Genomic DNA, 17,808 nt, shown 5'->3' on the forward strand with positions numbered 1-17,808 from the left:
CTCCTGTACCTCCTGCCTGATGTTAGTAATGGAAATGCGCTTCTAAAGTCAGACCAATGAATCCATAATGCACATGTGAAGCTATAAAATCTCTAATAATTTAAACAGAAAATAATAATCAAGATAGTAAATGCCCATTATAAACACTACAGGACAAAGAAGATCTTTCACGGCATTGATCATGAACAATTAAGAAGATGAACAGTTGCTTTTACCAATTACCATTTCTCAAGCAAACATCTAAAAACAGATCAAGCTTCAAAACACATATTTAGCTACCACTTTTCAAAATGCAATTATTTATTCTTCCATTATTGTATACAGTTCAAAATAATCTTTCCTGTATGTCTTAAATACTAGCAATGAATACATAATAATTACAAGTTATTACAATGATTACAAATTACCTAGTAAATAGAACATAGAAAAGGACAACACTGGACAGGCCACCGACTCACAATGATGTGCCAGACCAATAAAATTAGTAATCAAATGCCCAATTCACCGATTCCTTTCTGCCTACAGTGTCCATATACTTTCATTTCCTGCATATTCAAATGCCTATCTAAGAGCCTCTTGAAAGCCTCTATTGTATTTTCCTCCATTAACCCCAGGCAACGTATCTCAGGCACCAACCACTCTCTGTGTAAAAATATCTGACCAGCATATTTTCTTTGAATTTGCCTGCTTTCACCTTAAGTGCATGCTCCCTGGTATTATATATTTCAACCTTGGGAAAAAGATCAAAACCAGAATTCAGAATCAGGCTTATTATCACTGATATATGTATTGAAATGTGTTGTTTCATGGCAGCAGTATAGTGCAACTCATAAAAATTTACAATAAGTTACAATAAATAAATAATGTGAAAGAGGTAATGTTCCTGGGTTCATGGACTGTTCAGAAATCTGATGGTGAAGGAGAAGAAGCTGTTCCTAAAAACACTGAGTGTGGGTCTTCAGGCTCCTCTACCTCCTCCCCAATGGTAGATACTGGCTGTCTACTCTGTCGATGCCTCTCATAATCTTATAAATTTATGTCTGATCTCTCCTCATCCTCCACCACTCCAGAGAAAACAACCCAAGTTTGTCCAGCCTCTAATCCAGTCAGCATCCAAGTATGTCTCTTCTGCACCTTTTCCAAAGCTTTGACATTCTTCCTATAATGGGGCAACCAGTACTGAATACAATACTTCAGATGTGGCATAACTAGAGTTTTATAAAGCTGCAATATAACCACCCAACTCTTAAACTCAATTGCTTTACTGGTAAAGAAAAGCACACCATAAATCTTATTTACCATGCTATCAACCTGTGTTGTTACTTTTAGGAAGCTATGGAATTTGTCCCTCTTGCACATCAACACTATTAAGGGTCTTGCCATTAACACTGTACTGCCTTTTTACATTTGATCTCCCAAAGTACAACACTTTGTATTAAGTTGAGTTAAACTCCATCTGCCATTTCTCTGCCCATTACTGCAACTGATCTATATTCCGCTGTTGCTAGTCTTCTGCGCTATCCACAACACCATCAATCTTTGTACCATCTTCAAATTTACTAATCCATCCATCTACATTTTCATTCAAATCTTTGATATATATAAAATGGGTGGTTGTATGGGCAGCTGGTGCACATCACGTCCTGGTTATGTGACCACTGATGGCAAGCAGACAATCTTGAAGAGTATTGATACTGGCTGGGCTCAGCTGTCTTGTAAAGATACTGCCCAAAAGCAGGCAATGGCAAACCACTTCTATAGAAAAAATTGTCAAGAACAATCATGCTCACGAGACCATGATCACATACATCATATGACATAGCATATAATGATGGTGATGACGACGATGATATATATAAAGCAAACAGAGGTTCAAGCACCAATCCTTGCAGAATACAAATGATCACAGACTTAAAGCCAGAAAAAGAGCATCCCACTCATACTCTCTGACTTCTATTACCAACCAAGTTCTGAATCCAAACTTGCAATTCACCCTGAATTGTAAGCATCTTTATCTTCTGAGTCAATGGAATGTCCTCTGCAATTGAGACTGTTATATGAGGATGGTCAATGCCTATCTTGTGCAGATTTCCTAGGGCTGGAAAATCCTTGCGCCATTATAGTACTACATAATAAGCATAAATCCCATCAAGGAAAATGATGAAAGCATTTTATAACCAGCCAAGCAGCATCAGCAGTTTAGTTGGCTGTCAAGGTTAACCAAAAAACTGAATATTGTTGAATGTTTTTGAAAGTCAGCATCACTCAAAAATTAAAATATTTAATAAATTATAGAAAGATGTGTAGGCCTCCATTAGTCTCGATAGACAATGGATTTGTGCCTTGGAAAGTTTCCAGTGTTTAAGCCTGGGCAAGGTTTTATTTTATGGAAGACCAGCAGTTGCCCAAGCTGCAAGTCTCCCCTCTCCACGCCACCAACGTTGTCCAAGGGAAGGGCATTAGGACCCATACAGCTTGGCACCGGTGTCATCACAGAGCAATGTGTGGTTAAGTGCCTTGCTCAAGGACACACACTCAGCCTCAGCCAAGGCTCGAACTAGCGACCTTCAGATCACTAGCCGAACACCTTAACCACTTGGCCACACACGATAAGAAATATATACGGTATATATTAATTATAAACCTGTAAATGAAATAATTAAATAATAGTTAATACAATGTATTTTATCCCCTTGCAAGAATTGCTCGCCACTCAAATAAATGATAATTTCAACTTTTGCCATATCTAACCTGGCCTAAGTATTGTGAAATTGCAATAACTCTGCAGTTTGCCATTAGATTCCATGAGCCAGCATGAGAATGCACTCTGGGAAATGGAAGTTTGGGTTTTCAGCAAACCAAACTTGACATAGAAGAAGTGAACTATCAGCATTTCACAGCAAAATTGACAACAGACTTATTAACCCATTTTCTATTGTGCCTTTATGGTACTTCTTGTAATTACCATTGGTATAGAACTGCCAGATACACTTATTAAGCATCAGCAGGAACTGTCTAATAACTACTATTCTCCTTGAGTGATATAAATTCAATTTACTTTATTTATTTCTTACATTCTTCACATACACGAGGAGTAAAAATCTTTACGTTACATCTCCATCTAAATGTGCAATGTGCACTCATAGTAATTTATAAAGTTATAATAAATAGGACAGTCAATGTAATATAGAGTACTCTCAAGTTAGCGTGAGTTGATCAGTCTGATGGCCTGGTGGAAGAAGCTGTCGTGGAGCCTGTTGGTCCTGGCTTTTATGCTGTGGTACCGCTTCCTGGATGGTAGCAGCTGGAATAGATTGTGGTTGGGATGGCTTGGGTCCCCAATGAACCTATGTGCCCTTTTTACACACCTGTCCCTGTACACGTCCTAAATCATGGGAACTTCACATCTACAGATATGCTGGGCTGTCTGCACCACTCTCTGCAGAGTCCTGCAATTAAGGGAAGTACAGTTCCCATACGAAGCAGTGATGCAGCCAGTCAGGATGTTCTCAATTGTGCCCCTGTAAAAAGTTCTCAGGATTTGGGGACCCATACCAAACTTCCTCAACCATCTGAAGTGAAAGAAACACTGTTGTGCCTTTTTCACCACATAGCTGGTGTGTACAGACCACGTGAGGTCCTCAACGATGTGGATGCTGAGGAACTTGAAGCTGTTTACCCTCTTAACCCCAGATCCATTGATGTCAATAGGGGTTAGCCTGTCTCCATTCCTCCAGTAATCCACAACCAACTCCTTTGTTTTTGCGACATTGAGGGAGAGGTTGTTTTCTTGACACTACTGTGTCAGAGAGATGACTTCTTCCCTGTAGGCCACTCAGTATTGTTTGAGATAAGGCCAATCAATGTAGTGTCATTGGCAAATTTAAATAGCAGATTGGAGCTGTGGGTGGCAATACAGTCATGGTTATACAGGAAGTAAAGGAGGGGACTCAGTACGCAGCCCTGAGGGGCTCCTGTATTGAGAGTCAGAGAGTTGGAGGTGAGGAAGTCCACTCTTACAACCTGCTGGTGATCTGACAGGAAGTCCAGGATCCAGCTGCACAAGGCAGGGTCAAGGCCGAGGTCTCTGAGCTTCTTGTCAAGCCTGGATGGAACTATGGTGTTGAATGCTGAACTGTAGTCCAAGAACAGCATTCTCACATAAGGATCCTTCTTCTCCAGATGTGTAAGGAAGGTATATAGAGCAGAGGCTATTGCGTCATCTATTGATCGGTTGTGTTAGTAGGCGAATTGTAGGGGGTCCAGTTTGGGTGGTAGCAAGCTGCAGGTGTAATCCTTGACCAGCCTTTCAAAGCATTTGCTTATTATTGAGGTGAGCGTGACAGGACACCAGTCAGTCAGGCACATTACCCTGGTCTTTCTTGATACAGGGACAATGGTGGATAATTTGAAGCAGGAGGGCACTCTACACTGGGAGAGGGAGAGATTAAAAATGTCTGTAACCACAACTGCCAGTTGTGCTCCACACATCCTAAGTACTCGCCCCGGGATGCCGCCTGGTCCCGTAGCCTTGCGACTCTCCACTCATTGGAAACATCTGCGTACCTCAGCTACAGAGATGACAAGGTTGCAGGTTGTAGTGGTGCTTTCCTCTGAGGCTCAGAGTTAGCGACATCGAACTTAGCATTAAAGAGATTGAGCTCATCTGGGAGAGAGGCTGTGATGTCGGCGGCACCACAACGTTTGCCTTTGAAGTCTGCGATGGTATGCAGCCCTTGCCACAAATTACGTGTGCTATTCGTTGTGAACCTTGACTCAGTCTTCTCCCTATATTGTTGTTTTGCAGCCTTAATAGCTTTACGCAGATCATAGCTGCTTTTCTTGAGCTCTAGTTGATCTCCAGCGATGTAAGCTCGTTGTTGTAAAGTGCTGATCGCACAAAACTATTGATCCAGGGTCAACACAAGGAAATCTGCAGATGCTGGAAATTCAAGCAACACACACAAAATGCTGGTGGAACGCAGCAGGCCAGGCAGCATCTATAGGGAGAAGCGCTGTCGACGTTTCGGGCAGAGACCCTTTCAGGACTAACTGAAAGGAAAGATAGTAAGATTTGAAAGTAGGAGGGGGAGGGGAAAATGCGAAATGATAGGAGAAGACCGGAGGGGGTGGGGTGAAGCTGAGAGCCGGAAAGGTGATTGGCAAAAGGGATACAGAGCTAGAGAAGGGAAAGGATCATGGGACGGGAGGCCTAGGGCGAAAGAAAGGGGGAGGGGAGCACCAGAGGGAGATGGAGAACAGGCAGAGTGATGGGCAGAGAGAGAAAAAAAAACTAAATATATCAGGGATGGGGTAAGAAGGGGAGGGGCATTAACGGAAGTTAGAGAAATCAATGTTCATGCCATCAGGTTGGAGGCTACCCAGCTGGTATATAAGGTGTTGTTCCTCCAACCTGAGTGTGGCTTCATCTTGACAGTAGAGGAGGCCATGGATAGACATATCAGAATGGGAATGGGACGTGAAATTAAAATTAAAATTGATCCAGGGTTTCTGGTTTGGGAAGACCCTGACTGACTTCTGGGAGACAACATCGTTGATGTGCAACCAGATGAAGCACGTGACTCCATTAGTGAACTTGGAGACATCTTCATCATGGAAGACATTCCAGTCAAGGTATGATAATTCCAACCACGATACCTTATGTATTTCAAATATTTTCTTATACCCTGGTCACAAAACACTAGTTCAGTTTCACAAAAAAATACTTCTTTTGGTCAAATACTTTCTTCAGTTACGGTTTCATAAAATATTTTAGATGTTTTCCTCTGCTCTGGGTGCTATAATGCTACAACGGAAGAGAGAAAGCTGCGACTGTAATAAAGAAACTGCACTACCTCCTCTGTAGGGTTACACAATTTTAATCAGTACTTGTGAATAAACCATAGAATTATTTTGACATTTAATATAAGAAATCAATTATTCAGTATATATCGGTCAAGATTCCTTTTACACATGAAGCAATGAGCCTACTGCCTCACAATGACCTCTTTTTCTATTTTATACTGGAGAGAGGTGGCAGCAGAGGCAGGGACAGCAGTAATGAATGTTCATAGTATGAAGGAGTATTAAATAACCTACTGAGAATTAGTCAGTTAACCAAAAATCCAGAGGTATTTTTTTATTACAGAATAATAATTTAAATGCAAAATAAGGGCAAAAGTCCTACATGCATTTAAAAGAGGCAGAGCGTTGTTTATTGGCATTCCTTAAGGATAATTAACATACATTCAAATAAGGTTGAAAAGCAATGCTTCAGTTTGAAAACATATTATAGAAAGTAGAAAGTACTCAAGGTATTATTATACATTTAATCACAGTGTATTGTTAGACAGCAGGACTCCTTCCACTTGATGGCAATTATCACTATACCAACAATCCAAAGGCAACTAATTGTCCAGAGTTCAAATGACAATTGAAGTGCTGATATTTAGTTCCCCCCCCCCTGAAAATTTGGTTGAAATAACCTTTTATGCATAAAAATCATCAAAACAGTCATTAAATTCCTACAGATTCACTAAAGTCCTCCTGTCCTCTATCGGGTAACTTAAATCCAACTCCAGTTCTACGATAATATGCTTTGTTTTGTTGTAGTGTGTCAAAATGTTTTTAAGGTAAACCCTTGATCCATCTTCTTGAGACTATTGTGAATTAGATAAATTCCCATATCTCAATAGTAAATAAGCACACATGAATTGCATTGCACACTATTAGTAAAGAGCTTCCAAGTTCTGTTTAAACAAGTAGTTAAGAAACAAAAGCAGATCATTCAGCCCCTCATGCTTGCTCTGCCATCCAATGACAGCTGATCATCTACCCACTTACCACTTTGCTGTACTAATTGAATATCCCTCAAATCCAATCATATCTAAAAATCTCAAGATCCCCAGCATGAATAGACTCAGCAACTGAGCCTCCGCAGCCTTCTTGGATGAGGTATTCCAAAGATTTACTATTTTTTTAGTGGAGAAATTATTTCTCCTCTCTTGTTTGAAAGGGGGAGGGATCCTTACTTTGAGATTATAATCCAGAGTTCAGATACCACAGCAAAGGAAAAACATCTATGCTATAAACCTAGCAACAATTGGATTTCAATTAGATCACTGTTCTTCTAAACATAGAATACAGGCATTGTCTGCTTAATCTCTTATAAAATAAACCTGCTGTCCCAAAAATGAATCTGGTGAACAACTCCTCCTTTAATGTCTATACTCATGCACCTCTCCAACAAAAACACCGGAATTAAAAAGGTCCAAAATGCTTTGTCAATGAGAACAGCTACATCACACTGACCTCTTTTTCTGTTATATTTGGAGGAACGTTAGGCAGCAGAGGTAAGGACAGTAGTAATGAATACTCATAGTATGAAGGGGTACAACATTGCCTACGTTTTTGTAACATGGACAGAGACTATTTTTCTTTTTATTATACATCCTCCAGGATAGTATACTAAAAATAATTTTGCTTTCAAGGAAATGCTTGTTAAACTTTGTGCAAAGATGAATCAAACCCACTAACATCATATGCTAACTTTTAAAATATTGGGCATATGGCTCAACATAATTACTCCATTACAAACACTTATTTGGTAGCACATGCTCTTAACATTATGATGCTTATTCTTTTTTAAACAACAGCAAAAAAAGCAATAGATTAAACTTTTGAACTACTCTAAGTTGTGTTACTTGACATTTGGTGTTTCTAATGGAATATCATGAGGTTGAATTTGTTATTAAACATATCCTGTCCAATAAAGTACCAGTTCACAAGATAATTGTGATTGACAGAGACTTCCAATCACTTCTGAAACAAGCAACTCTTGTTAGGATTCATCTCCCCGGCACTAGCAATACTTTGTGGCATCATGCAATTGACTACCCTTTCATAAGAAGATCTAGATAACGTTTATTGAAGTGTGGATCAGAGTTAAACCTCATTTGATGTCTGTATTGGTGAGCTCTTTGCAAAGATGCACTTATCAGATGATTGACCACAAAACTGTTGGAGAATTCAATCTTCATTTAACTCAATAAATATTGTGGATGCTAAGAAACATGATTTGCACAGATATAGGTGAATATATATATTTAATTTGCCATCAGACCTCACTTCTACAGGACAAGCCCTGTGTACCAGACTTCCAAATTTCCAAATATAACAGTGCAAAATAATCTAGGCTAATGTAATTTGATGTACAGTACATCTGTGTCTAGCTATATCTGTGGTTGGAATCACAGTCTTCAAGCAACATCAGAATGAATCAAATATAGAATCAAGAATGCCTATCCTTGACGTAAAACTGGGTTTAAACAGCCGCTGTATTCATCTGCATCAACAATCTGCTTAAAACTCATAATTATATTTTTGCATCTATCACCAATCTTGTCTTTCTTGCAGGTGCTAACTCATCCTATAGAATGATACTACATACATACGTCCCTCAAGGTCGCTGCACAGGTTGATAGGATAGTTAAGAAGGCCTATGGGATGCTAGGCTTCATTAACAGGGGGATTGAGTTCAAGAGTAGAGAGGTCATGTTGCAACTCTACAAATTTCTGGTGAGACCGCACTTAGAGTATTGTGTTCAATTCTGGTCACCTCATTATAGGAAGGATGTGGAAGCTCTGGGGAGGGTGCAGAGGAGATTTATCAGGATGTTGCCTGGTTTGGAGAACAAGTCATATGAAGCAAGGTTAGCAGAGCTGGGACTTTTCTCTTTGGAGCATAGAAGAATGAGAGGGGACTTGATAGAGGTGTACAAGATTATGAGAGGCATAGATAGGGTGGATAGTCAGTACCTGTTTCCCAAGGCACCAATAGCAAACACCAGAGGGCAAATGTACAAAATTAAGGGAAGGAAGTTTAGGGGAGACATCAGGGGTAAGTTTTTTTACACAGTGGGTTGTGAGTGCCTGGAATGACTTGCCAGGGATGGTGGTGGAGGCTAAAACATTAGGGGTATTTAAGAACCTCTTGGACAGGCACATGGATGAAAGAAAAATGGAGGGTTATGGAGTAGTGTGGGTTTAGTACATCTTTTTAAGGATTATACGGGTCAGCACAACATGGAGGGCTGAAGGGCCTATACTGTGCTGTAGTGTTCTATGGCTCTGTGACAGCAGTCCCTCATATGGCATCCAAAAGCTTTCTCATATAGATGTCTACAAAACTATTTACATATTAATAAATATGAGAAAATCTGTAGATGTTGGAAATCAAAGCAACACACAAAATACTGGAGAAACTCAGCAGGTCAGGTCAGGAAAAGAGTAAGCAGTTGATGTTTCAGGTGGAGACACTGAGAAAGCAGTGACCGAATAAAAAGGTGGGGGTAGGGGAAAGAGGCTAGCTGGAAGGTGATAAGCGAAGCCAGGTGGACGGGAAAGGTCAAGGGCTGGAGAAGAAAAAATCTGATAAGAGAGTGGACAATATGAGACAGGGAAGGAGGAGGGAACCCAAGGTAAGTTCTAGGCAGGTGAGAAGTGAAAGGTCAGAATGAGGAATAGAGGAAGTGGGGGGGGGGGGGGAAGATTCCGTTTACTGGAAGGAGAAATCTATATTCATACCTTCAGATTGGAAGGTACCCAAACAGAATATACGGTGTTGCTCATCCACCCTGAGGATGGCCTCATCTTGGCATACGAGGAGACCTTGGACTGACATGCCAGAACGGGAACGCGAATCAGAATTAAAATGTTTGGCTACCGGGAAGTCCCTCTTGTGGTGGATGGTGCAGAGGTATTGATATATCCCTTTTAAGCTAATTCTTTGTCACCCTTTGGATAAGTACAGGCATTTCCCATGCCAATGTAAATATAGACCCTCACTAATTTCCATAGGCAATGATGCTACAGATAGCTGAAACAGCACACTCCTCTCATTGTCAAGATGAATGCATCTACCTGCTTTTTTAATCTAATATTTCTTTTTCAGTAATCTGTAGCTGAATTGATATTTACAAATAAATTTTATTTTTTAAAATTTGCATCATCCAAATTCTATCCCCTCTCAAAATTTATTGTTAGGGTCATTGTTTTACAATTAGTACATATTAATATTTACATATTTCAGTAACGTAGAGGCTGTGTTTTAAATGTACCACTGCACTCAAACAGCAACAGAGAATTGCTAAACTCAAATGCCTGCAATTTAGTTCAGAAAAATATGACAATTTAAATTTTTGGCTTTGTTGCAGATTATTTAACAAAAATGAAGTTGAAAATACTGCACAACATTGTTCCCTTTCTAATGCATCAATGTGCTACACCCAAAACAGGCGAAATGAAGCATATTGCAGAACAATATAAGTGTTCCGGTTCCTAAAATAAACTTAATGAAGTCCATCCTCACCTGCTGATTTCATGGAGTACACTCCACATTTTGTAGATCAACAATGGATTTTGGTAGATATGCTGCCAGTTCAAAAACAACACTGATAATCCATAACACGGGTTGAATCAATGTGTGAGAGTATGCCAATAAAGAATGCCTTTCAATTCCATCCTGATAGTATGATTGTCAGCTTGCCTTGGATCTAGTTAATGATGAGTATAAAAGTCTATCCCAGTTTGACCATTATGTATAGATCTATCTATACAGCTAAGGTAAGTAAATAAAATGTTTTTCTAATGACATTTCTTGCTGCTTCTTTCATTACAAGCTCAAGTCTTCAGCTGCACACAGCTACCAATCAGAAAGGATTGCGACACAGAATGACATAGCCTGCAGATAAAATCCAGTTTTTTAAAAATATGTTTATGCCTCACAGGAAATCGAATCTCCTGCTATTTCCATTGCTGTTTCCTCAGTCAGGAGCTCCATTTCTGCTGAATTTGATTATTATCTGAATATAGAACAGCAGAAGGAGTAAAGCCTCTCTAATATTTTATCTTGAATAAATTCTGCCAAATAAATACTGAACAGGCAAGATGTCTACAGATTTTTAAAATGTATTCCCGATGAGTTAATGATACATTAACATTAAATTCCAATCTGCACTGAATAACTTTGCTTTTATACCTTAACATTAAACAGGATTTAGATACTGCAAAATGAAGCTAACTGCATTGCTTGTACTGAGTGGTGATAAACATTTGAGATCCATTTGTCCCCAAAGCCTTCCAAAAATAGAAAAATACCAACGTCATCTAACACATACAAGTGTATACTTCTGGTGTAGGATTTTGTGAATAAAACATGTGAGATCATTTTATGTGCTTAACAAAAGCCGCAGCCCTTTACTTTCATTACAAACCAAAAAAAGTCACCTTACACTGACGTCATTACGTTAGACACCATCTCTTAAAAGTGAACACAAATAAATGACAGTGTTTGTGAATTATGTAGAACAGTGTGAACAATATGGGATACCTGTCACCCATTTCATTACCCTGCAGTAGAATGAAGATTTATAATTGATGCATTATAACAATCTACTTCCTGTCACTTTCATGAAGAATGCATTGAAATTATTAAAGGCTATATTTTGTGGGATAGCAATTGAAAATTTAAGTTCTTTATAATCACAGCTTGAACTGTAATAGTGATCCTTGGGAAGATGTAAATGTGCATGGTTTGTGATGATCACTTACTTGTGTGCAAGTGATAAATACACATGAGCTTGATCATGCTGAAGTCCTTGAGCTATAAATTAAATGGAATTAAAATGCAAACAAAATAAAGAAATCAAGTACACTTAATGTACAATTTGCTTGAGATTCTGTGCACCAAGGTGAATTCAGATTTACAGAAATTAAGAATTGAAGACTAAAAGCAATACGGTAATATTAATACTGCTTAAAAAATAAACTGTTAGGGAGATGCACAGGAAGTAAAATATGTATGCTTCACATTCTCAAATTATAGTTGAGTAGCGAGAACTACAAATAGCAATAATCATCAGTTTATGAAGTGAATAATCTACTCCCATGGCAATTGAGGAGCAAGACATAACCACTGTATATTAACAGCAGTGCTGCTGCCTTCATAGACATAAAACACAGTCATTATTGAATTACATCAGAATATTGAATATTGGATTATGACATTTTTTACATAGCAAAAATACATTCCTCTTTCTCTGTAAAAGATTTTTTACAAACTCATTCTGGTAAACATTTTTCTCAATGTAGTATTAAGTACTGAATGAATCTGAACTACTTAATTTTTAAATTCAGTAAATGATTTCATAGACTTGCAAAATCTTTTCTCATAAAACCTTACAATCAAATGTACCACAAATCAGAAAGATATTTTAACATATAAAACCACTAGCACTTCAACATCTCAGAGGATCTATCTTGGGCCCAACATATTAATGCAATTACAAAGAAGGCACTTCAGCAGCTATCTTTCATTAGAAGTTTGAGGAGATTTGGTTTATCACTATGCACTCCAGCAAACCTCTAGCAAATTTCTACAGATGTACTGTGAAAAGCATTCTGACTGGTTGATTCCAACTGGTATGGAGGCTCTACTGCACAGGACCAAAATAAAGATACAGAGGGTTGTAGACTCATCCAGCTTTATCATGGGTACTAGCCCCCCCTCCCTCACCATCAAGGGCATTGTCAAAAGGCAGTACCTCAAGAGGGCATCTTCTATCATTAAGGATCATCCAGGATATGCCCTCTTCTCATTTTTACCACCAGGGAGGAGGTACAGGAGCCTAAAGACAAACACTCAACACTTTAGGAATAGTTTTTTCTCCTATGCCATCAGATTTCTTCATGGTGCATGAACCTGTGAACACTATCCCACTACTTTATTTTTCTTCTGCACTATGTATGTATGTATTTATTTATTAATTATATTTCTTCCTGTAACTTATAGCAATTTTATGTTTTGCATTGTTCTACTGCCGTAAAACAATAAATTTCACAATATACAGTATGTCAGTGACATGCAGGCTGCCTTCAAGTGAGTGAATCCAAGTAAAGCATCTGGTCTGGACAGGGTACCTGGCTGAGTACTGACCAACTGGCTGGTGTATTCACGGATATCTTCAATGTCTCGCTCCAGCAGTGTATACTACCCACCAGCTTCAAGCAGGCTTCAATCATACCAGTACCCAAGAAGAGCATGGTAACCTGTCTAAATGACTATCGCCCAGTGGCACTTACATCCACAGTGATGAAGTTTTTTGGGAGGCTGGTATTGAAGTGTATCAGCTCCTGTCTGAGTGGCAACTTGGATCACTCCAATTTGCCTACTGAAGCAACAGGTCTAAAGCAGATACCATCTCATTGGCTCTTCACACAACCCTGGAACATCTGGATAGCAAAGATGCATACATCCAGATGCTCCTTATCGATTACAGTTCAGCATTCAATACCATCATCCCTTCAAAACTAGTCCATAAATTCCAAGACCTGGGCCTCAATACCCAATACCCCTGTGCAATTGGATCCTAGATTTCCTCAATTACGGACCCCAGTCAGTTCAGATTGGCAATAATATCTTCTCCACAATCTCCATCAGCACAGAAGCACCTCAGGGATCTGTGCTTAGCCCCCTGCTCTACTTGCTTTACAGCTATGACTGAATGGCTAAGTACAGCTCCAACACCATATACAAGTTTGCTGATAACACCACTATGGTGGGCTGTATCAAAGGGGATGGTGAATCAGCATACAGGAGGGAGACCGAAAACTCGGCTGAATGGTGTAATAACAACAACCTCTCACTCAGTATCAATAAGACCAAGGAACTGATTGTAGACCTCAAGAGAGGGAAACCAGAGGTCCATGCCAGTAATCATCAGAGGATCAGAGGTGGGAGAGTGAGTAACTTTAAAATCCTGGGTGTCACTATCTCAGAGGACCTGTCCTGACCCATTATACAAATATAACTGCAAAGAAAACACAACAGTGCCTCTATTTTCTCAGGAGTCTGTGGAGATTTGGCATGTCATTAAAAACCTTGGCAAATTTCTATAGATGTGAGGTGGAAAGTGTACTGACTGGCTGCATTACGACCTGGTATGGGAACACCAATGCCTTTGTGCAGAAAACCCTACAAAAGGTTATAGATTTGACCCGGTACAGCATTCCTAATCATTGATTACATCTACATGAAACACTGCAGTAGAAAAACAGCATTCATCTTCAAAGATCTTCATCACCCGGGCCATGCTCTTTTCCTGTTACTGCCATCAGGTAGAAGGTACAAGTGCCTTGGACTCGCACCACCAGGTTCAACCATCAAGCTCTTGAACAAAAGGGGATAACTACATTCATTTTATTTTTGGTGTTCCCACAACCAATGGTCTCACTTTAAGGGCTATTTATCTTGTTATTTCATGTTCTTATTATTTATTGCTATTTATTATTATTTGCATTTGCACAGTTTGTTGTTTATTGGTCCTGTTTACAGTTACTGTTCTATAGATTTTCCAAGTATGCCTGCAGGATAAAGAAGCTCAGGGATGTATATGGTGATGTGTATGTACTCTGATAAAAAAATTTTACTTTGAACTTTGAATAAACTTGATTCTGATTCACTGCAAGTGTAATGCAGGCGTACTTAACTTTGATTGCGTAGGTATTAAAAAAACTACAATATTTCAATCTTATGATGCTCTCATTATAACTTGACTCGATTTAGACAATTTTTACTCTGATTTTCAAACATTGCTCCTACATGTCTAACACAAATACACAAGTACTTTGCTAAGGTCTGCATTACCAATGCTGTTGTAGCTAAGCTCTGTGGCATTTAATTTCACTTATTGTAAATTATAATCTCAATTATCAATGCTATTAAATATGCTACAAGAAACTATGTCCATGAAAATAAAAACTGCCAAAGCTGAAGCTGCAAACATGAATAGTGCTTTCCTCACTCACTTGCCATGGTGTAGACAATGTAATATTTGAAAAAGTATTTAAATACTTTCAAATTCAGTCACACCTTCAATGGGTTCTATTCATTTGTGCAGAACTTCAGTTGTAAACAATTCTCATCTTAAGGTTGGTTGTAAAATGTGCTTACATGCCTGTGTATTTTTACAGATTAAGAAATTAGATGTATCTTTTAGCAATAAAGTATTTATTTATTTACAGTACATACATATTTTTCTGTAAGGTTCTGTTTTTTTATTTAGTTTCTTTTATTAGTTAAATCTTAGGTGTGCTGTTTCACTTACAGTATTGAAATAGGAGACCACACACTCTTAGTTACTCTCCAGTTCAAGCCCCAGCAATAATTGGGTTAACTCAGATGTACAATGCATACACAACGTGGCTAGAACATTAAGCAAGAAAGAGAACCTAATGTGTTAATAAAGCTCCAGTTCAGGAAAGCAATGTAAAACACAAGGAGGGTGCATCACAAAACCGAATCTGCTTTCTAATAGCATTCAAGAGCCACAAATCATTCAGTATAAAATAGCCTTTTGGCTTTAGAAGAGAATGAGGTTCAACAGTATATGCAAGAGAAAATGACTGACCTTCTTGGGAGTGGTTGATTGATCTGGTTAATCAACCTGATGTGATAAAAGCTTACCACAGGGAGGTATTTGCAACTGGAACACAATGCTGTAATCATCTGATACAGATTGTGTCAGTGTAAACAGCAATACAACTGGGAAGTAAACCATGTGATGTTGTGCAGCAGTTCTATTAATAGGCATGCTCATATTGACAAATTCTAAACTTTGTCTTCACAAACTTATTAATAGTATTTGACTTTGTCTAAGTATAGATCTAAGTATTAGTGTCATATCCTTATTTTAAAGGCTGATAACACAGCAACATCCAATTTAGACATTCAGATTTTGGATGAAGATTTTAATTACTTGCTCCTATTTATTCACATTTCAATAATTCTAGGGGAATAACAAGTATAGATAAGAGAGTAAACAGTTTTTTTTACAAAGGCCATCTTCTTAATGAAGCTCAACAAAGTATCTCCTGACATCTCAAGGACAGCAAGCATTTGGGAACACAACTACCTTCAAGTTAACCCAACTTGAACACTGCCCTGATTTGGCATATAATGAATATTATCCTGATTGGGTGCCACGGTAGCAGAGTGGTTAGCGTGAAACTCCAGCTTGAAATATTGGAGTTTGGCGTTCAGTCCCCGTATCCTCTGTAAGGAGTCTCTGTTTATCCTCTTTGTAGAATGCAAGGGTTTTCTCCAGATCCACCTGTTTCCTCCCACACACCAAAGTCCCGGTTAATAGATTAATTGATTATTGTAAATTATCCCATGATCAGATTAAGGTTAAATTGGAGTTGTCTTGGGCTGCCGGGCAATGCAGCTCAAAGGTCCAGAAAGGCCTATTCCATACCGTGTCTTTAGGTAATTAAATAAATAAAACACTTATGGCTGTTCTTTCTTTCTTGCTGAGATCTGAAACTAAGGCATTGTGACAATCAAGATGCCAATTCATCGCCACCACTTTAAGAGCAATTCAGCAATAGTCTCATTCTAAGAATAATGTTAAAAACACTAAGTGGGTTTGAATCGTCAAAACATTAACTTTCGTCTCCAGAAACCTTGTATTAGCATGATCAAAGCAGATTCTGTACATCTGTTTCAATATGCTCATAACAAAGAACTGCACAGTTTAAACAAAACTGTTGTTAGGCTATTTTCTGGCAGGTTTAAAGAGATAAATCTACCATCATATCATCATCCTCTCAGTACTAATCAATAAGCTTCAAAACCTGCACCCCTGTACCTCTCTCTGCAACTGCATCCTTCTCTTCTTCATTGGGAGACCACTGTCAATGGGGATCGGTAATAACATCTCCTCCTCAATTACAATCAACATGGGCACACCTCAAGATTGTGTGATTATCCCATTGTGCTACTTTGTCAATGAGGAGGCATACAAGAGTGAGACACATCGATTAGTTGCATAGTACTGCAACAACAACCTTGCACTTACCTTCAGCAAGATGAAGGAATTGATTATGAACCTCAGGATGGAGAAATTGGGAGAACACACATCAGTCCTCATTGATGGGTCAGCAGAAGAGTGAGCAACTTCAAGTTCTTGGCCATCAAAACAGTGATGCAATCACAAAGAATGCATGCCAGTAGCCACACTGTATTAGGAGTTTGAGAAGATTTTTTTATGTCACTGAAGACTCATACAAATTTCTACAGGTGTACCATGGAGAGCATTCTGATTGGTTGCATCACCGCGCAGTATGGAGGGCTCCAAAGTGCAGGATCAAAAGAGGCTGCAGATGGTTTCAGACTCAGCCAACCTCCCCTCAAGATAACCCTTGAGGTTATCTTTAAAAAAATGGTGCCTTAAGAAAGCAGCATCCATCATCAAGGGCCCTCAGTTGATATATATCACAACGTATGTTAATGGAAAATAAACCTGATTCTGATCCTCACCATCTGGGATATGCCCTCTTTTCATTACCACCACTGGGAGGGAGCCTGTAGTCTCACACTCAATAATTTAGGAATAGCTTTTCTCTCTCCATTATCAGATTTCTGAACAGTCCATGAACCCATGAACACTATCTTGCTATTCCATTTTTCTATGAATTATGTTTTTTTATAACATAGCAATTATTATGCCTTGCATTGTACTGCTGCACTAAACAATAAATGTCATGACATTTGTCAGTGATAATAAACCTGATTCTGATTCTGAAATACCTGTTGTGCATAGTGTCCTGATCATCACAATAGAACATGGACATTCAAGCACTGGAGAAACTGTAGGGAATCTTAGCAAGACGATACAAAAATGTAAAACTCCTAGAGAAATGTCTGAATAAACTTGCTCTGCTCTCCAGAAAAAGAAAAATTGTTTCCAC

The 17,808-nt window shown here is 38.8% G+C and overlaps 1 protein-coding gene across 7 annotated transcripts in view; it reads right to left on the minus strand.

Annotated features, from left to right (window-relative positions):
- The window catches only part of iqsec1b (IQ motif and Sec7 domain ArfGEF 1b), a 455,019-nt gene that overhangs the window by 69,469 nt on the left and 367,742 nt on the right, over window positions 1-17,808 (minus strand). The window contains exon 1 of one of the 7 annotated variants that reach the window (XM_073072155.1): window positions 15,468-15,531. The exons of 5 other annotated variants lie outside the window; for them this stretch is intronic. Coding sequence is in view for 1 of the 2 variants with exons in the window: in XM_073072150.1 (XP_072928251.1) it covers window positions 10,370-10,398 (29 nt within the window). In the remaining variant the exon portion in view is untranslated. Of the gene's footprint in view, window positions 1-10,369; window positions 10,693-15,467; window positions 15,532-17,808 lie in introns of those variants that run through there. One more of the 7 variants, XM_073072150.1, reaches the window with a different exon arrangement.

This window comes from Hemitrygon akajei, chromosome 19, assembly GCF_048418815.1.
Source record: "Hemitrygon akajei chromosome 19, sHemAka1.3, whole genome shotgun sequence".
Taxonomy (NCBI): domain Eukaryota; kingdom Metazoa; phylum Chordata; class Chondrichthyes; order Myliobatiformes; family Dasyatidae; genus Hemitrygon; species Hemitrygon akajei.